Genomic DNA, 4,997 nt, shown 5'->3' with positions numbered 1-4,997 from the left:
AAGAGTGACATCTACCAGACACAAAATGTTACTAAATGCACAAGGCAAACAAATACAAAAAGAAATTGTCTTTGTTGCCAATTACTTTTAGTTATGCCATAGCATATAGCCAGGAGCAGATCTACAAAAATGCAGCATGGTGGACAGCACAATGCATGTACTCCGTGGTAGTCTCAGTGCCAGACAGTGCACAGCATGTGGCCATACGATTGCAGAAGGGTGCAACTCCATCTTCAGATATACCCCACCCCCCCAAATCTGTCCCTGCAATACAGTAGGACCACAATTAACTTAGGAAAATGGAACTGCAAAAATAAAACCAAACTTCAGCAAGATGTAAAGGTCTACATTTCATCAGAAATTTAGTTGCATGATTCCCTTTAAAGTTAACAGAAGTCACTCCGCATTGTGCTAAATATTTATTCCCTTCATCAAAATTCTCAATTTCCATTTGCTCAATGCAGTAAAAATACTCAGCATCTTAAAGGACTATTTTAAATGTGCACTGGATATCTTAAACCAGCCAACAATGCACATTTCATTTTGTTTTCAGGCAGTTTCATAATGTTAAGTATAACAATAAATAATAAATAGGGCTGTGCGAAGCTTTGGTCCCCGATTCAATTCGGTGGAGATTCGGCTCGATTCAGTGGCCAAATCTCCGAATCTGAAACGAATCAGGAGACCTTTAATCTCTCTGAATGGAATTGGAGAGATTCAGAAAGATTTGGCTATTTCAGACACAGACACAGCTTTAAATGTTTTTTCTACATACCTCAAGGTACCAGGCGCCTCATGAATGCTGCGATGGTGGAGCAGATGAAGCCTCCCACAGAAGCACAACACACCCCCCCCCCGCGCTCCCCTGCAGACCTGGAAGTGAACTGGAAGTGCTTCTGGTCCACTTCCGGGTCTGCTGCCAAGCGCACTGGGGAGCTCCACGCACTCCTGTGGGATGCTCCATCCGCCCCACCATCACAGCATTCACGAGCCACCTGGTACCTTGAGGTATGTAGAAAAAACGTTTAAAGCTGTGTCTGTGTCTGAATAGCCAAATCTTTCCGAATCAGCATCAAATCTTCAGACACGGATTTGGCCAAATTGAATTGGGGACAGTGATCTGAATCAATGAATCAAATCACTATCCCCGATTCCATTCAGACAAATCCAAATCGAATACGGCCTGTTTCGCACACCCCTAACAATAAAGGTAATATCAAATCAAGGTAAAGCTTGCAAATTGCTATTGCTTAGATGTTCTGCTCTTCTTTAACTTTCTTAAACCAAACAATCCCAAAATGTAATACAAAATATCCACATACTATTGGCATATTAGATAGTGCAAGGTGCTTTGGTTCTCTCCTAATCTTAACTGAAAATTGGGCTTTGAAGGATGGTTCATCAAAACATGGGAAGGCCATACGTGCAGCTGTTGGTTCAAACTGTGTTATGGCAAGTACTCTGTAATTAAACAAAAGGAAATAAAAAGTATTGTATCTTAAACATGTCCGTAAAAGGCAGTACAAATTCAGAATATTCCCCTCGCTCCTGCAAGCCAGAAGTTGATATTCAGAAAATAACTAGGTACTCCTATTTTATCGTTCCTCCTGTACACAAACACCTCATGATAAGCCTTGTCAAGTAGAAAAGTATTATTAGTCCCATTTTACAGGTAAGGAATTTAGGTGGAGAACTGAAATGTATTAGCACTATTTAAGAAATCATTTTTCTTTAGTAACAACTTATTCTTGAGTAACAAATTTATTCTTAAGTAGCAAACATTGATTGAAAAGGATTACCTCACTTCTCCTTCCTGAGTTCTGTAACTACTTTTATAAAAGCCATGGAAACTCTCTGATAGATTGGCTGAATACTCGATGTGGACTGTATAATTTTGTCCAACTTGCAGTGGTTCAGAAGCAAGGAGTGCAATCTGTTCAAATGGGGGGTGTTTCCAAACCATCACTTCTGTTTCTGCATGACTATTTCCTTTTCCTCCTTGGATGGTGGCTTTGGTAATCTGCAGGTGCTTGCTGTGCAAGATGATTGAAGTGGTTTGTTGGTTTACTGTAACTTGTATGTTGGCAAAGCCAGTAAACGTCAGAGTGGTGAGATTAGGGTGGATGAGTAGATCATAATGCACTGGGGTGACATGCTTGGGAAGCCTCATTTTATCCCAAGGAAACAGTTTGCTTCCATTACCAGAGGCCGTATGGTCTGTCTCACTAGTTCCACTGTGGTGGTCGCTGCTCACAGACCCTGCAATACTCAAAACACTTAACAACAGTAGTGTCTTCATCAGCACTGCTGACTGATCCACAGGTTGCAGAGTGAAGAATGCGGCTGCCATTCCTGCCTTTTCTTTCTGTTTCCTCACAAATGACTGTCTAAAAAAACCAAACAAACCCCAAAACACTTGTGAAATACATTCAGTATTTTAGTATAAGAAAAGTATAAGCCTTTTCTTTGCAATGAACAGCATGCACAGAACATGGAATTTTACTTGGGCTCTCTGTAAAACAAGGCCCTAAAGCTGGAGATATAAATAGGCAGACAACTGTTGCCTATTGACCTCCTGCCTAAATGACCCTCTGAAAGCTGTACTGCTCATTAGCAGCAGATGTGTTTACTTTACGGTACCAGAGTCTGGAGCTCTCTGTGCTCTCTGGCCATGCCAGGCAGGTGCTCTGGGAGGCTTAAGGGACTTGATCCTGTGCACACTGGGAATTCCCACGCTTGATCCCTCAAGCCCTGGAAAATGTGGACCCAGCTTCCCTCGCCTTCCAAGGAAAAACGCAGATATTCACCCTCCCAAGAGAAATTCTCCTCAGAGTGACCAAACCCTAGTTGTTCCCAAGTTATTTTTCTCCTGGAGTGGTCATTTTTACCCTAGGAGAAAAAGCCACGGATTGGTGTCTCCTGGGAGAACAGCAGTTCCCCCAAGAGAAACTGAATACCAAGACAAAACGTGGGATTGCTGAGCACAGCCCAGCTAGAAGGAGACCCCGTTTTCCTCCACTGCCCACATGCACCCCAGAGACCCTAGGGGCACACCCTGGTTAGCGGAGAAAGCTCGAGTAGCAGAGAAAGCCAGGCTGCCAGGGCTCAACTGTCTTTTGCCTTGCCTCATGTGTACATGTGTTTCGAGAAGTTGCTAACAAGTTTATCACTAATTTATGAATGAATGCAAAACATATTTTATTATGGCTAGAGAAAAAGAAACAGACTCAATCAGTATTACTTGCATATAGCTATGCATTTCCCTTCTTCAAAAGGAATAATAATGTCAGCCATGAAACCAAAGCTACATTATAAAGTGCTATACACTTTCAATTAGCAGAAAGAACAGCCTTTTATTTTAGCAAGCTGTCATCTAACGCAATATGTTGATTTTTCACATGCTTTTTCCTGCATTTTTCTAAGACACATTGGGTACGTCTACACGAGACATTTACTTGCAGTAGATTAATTAGCTGTGCAGTAAACGTCACACATCTGCACATGCACTCCTACTAGGCTGGAGTCAAATAATTGACTCTGCAGTATGATAGCACTTGTAAATACAAGTACAATCCTGCTGCAGGTTTTTTCACTCTGCAGCAGCGCAGATGCTGGAGGAGAGGGGACGACACAAGGTTGCTTCAGCGTGGGACTTGCCTGCCAGCTACCCCCGCGATGAAGCACCCTCATGCCCAGCCAGCCCCTCCGCAGCATGTTGAGCTGGGGGGCAGCGGCCCCGGGATGGCAGGCAGACCCCCCCAGGCAGGCTGACCCTTGGGGCTGCTCCAACTTGGCTCAACATGTGGCAGTCCTGGGTGCACATTCAAACGGTGTGCCTGGGAGTCATAAACTGCGGTGCAATAAGCACTGGAGTTTATTGCATTGCATTCATATGCTTGCATAGATGCACCCATTGAACACATTTCCCACTAGTGCCTGTTATCCTACCATCCGGCTTGCACTGCAACCGCTCTGAAGAAAACTTCCCTTGGGCCCTCTGACCTGCTCTGCGTTTTCCCTCCCCGTTTCAGACCGGGGCAGGCCCAGGCTGCATCACCCCCCTGCGGCGGGGCTGCCAACTCCACCTCTCTCCCGGAAGGTTTCATCACACGATGTAACGGATTACCGTACAGTGTGCAGGCTTTACGTCAGGAAGACAAATGCACATGACTATGACACTTCAAAACCCCACGGAAGCACTGCATAAATCGGATGCAACCTTTCATAACGATTTATTTTAATGCCTGCCCTATCATGTCTCCCCGGGGTGGCTCTCCGCAGGCTCCTGGAGATTTCCCTCCGAGTCCCGGAGGGACCAGGGCCGTGCTGGAGGGCAGCGACCCCACCCCGCCCCCGCATTGGCATCCGTTTTCCCTCCATACGCAGAGCTGCAGCGCGCCGGGGCCGGGGCCGGGGCCCGCGGTCTGCCGGGGCGGACAAGGGCCGAGCCCGCTGCCGGGGGCGGGGGCCCTAGCTTCCGCATCGCCCCTTCGCAGGGCCCTGCAGGCCGCCTCGGGCCTGGCGGGGCCGGGCAGCCCGGGCAGTGCCGCCGGCACCTGGCCGGCCCGGGCCTCCGCCTCCCCAGGGGCTGAAGTCGGCCCCCTGGTCCTGCTCCCGCGGCTCCTTTTTCCAAATTATTCTTTGAAAAAAATGAAAGAGCCCAAAGCTCTTGAAATTCTCTTTTTTTTTAAAGACGTTTTTTGTGTTCCCAGCCAAATCCGTGAGTCAGTGCAGAACCATAAGTGGCACCACCACAGGCAAACATCCTCCATCCCCACCAGGGGCGTCAGATATTTCCAGTCTTTTGGCAGGTGACCTATGTCTTTTGGCAGGCCCAAGTCCAGAGGCTTGGGGTTCGGATGCCCCCAAGTTTTGCCTGCCCTCAGCCACAGGGCCGCAGGAGCAAGCTAGGGAGGTGCCTCCCCTTTCCATAAAGTGGGCTTCAAGCCCTAACAGGCTTGTCCAACATACGGCCCGTGGGGCGCCATGCCGCCTGC

At 47.2% G+C, this 4,997-nt stretch overlaps 1 protein-coding gene across 4 annotated transcripts in view; it reads right to left on the bottom strand.

Annotated features, from left to right (window-relative positions):
• Positions 1–4,121, bottom strand: part of LOC102377403 (endoplasmic reticulum aminopeptidase 1) — a 50,086-nt gene extending 45,965 nt beyond the window's left edge. For 3 of the 4 annotated variants that reach the window (XM_025199117.1, XM_025199116.1, XM_025199115.1), the window contains exons 1-3: positions 4,003–4,121; positions 1,800–2,387; positions 1,323–1,461 (exon numbers count right to left, since the gene is read on the bottom strand). In XM_025199117.1, the coding sequence (XP_025054902.1) occupies positions 1,323–1,461; positions 1,800–2,387; positions 4,003–4,106 (831 nt within the window). In that variant the 5' untranslated portion in view covers positions 4,107–4,121. Of the gene's footprint in view, positions 1–1,322; positions 1,462–1,799; positions 2,388–3,948 lie in introns of all 4 variants that reach the window. The other variant, XM_006019699.3, reaches the window with a different exon arrangement.
• Positions 4,122–4,997: the final 876 nt, after the last annotated feature.

Source organism: Alligator sinensis, unplaced genomic scaffold, assembly GCF_000455745.1.
Source record: "Alligator sinensis unplaced genomic scaffold, ASM45574v1 scaffold223_1, whole genome shotgun sequence".
Classification (NCBI taxonomy): Eukaryota; Metazoa; Chordata; order Crocodylia; family Alligatoridae; genus Alligator; species Alligator sinensis.
This window is presented reverse-complemented; position numbering and strand designations above follow the sequence as displayed.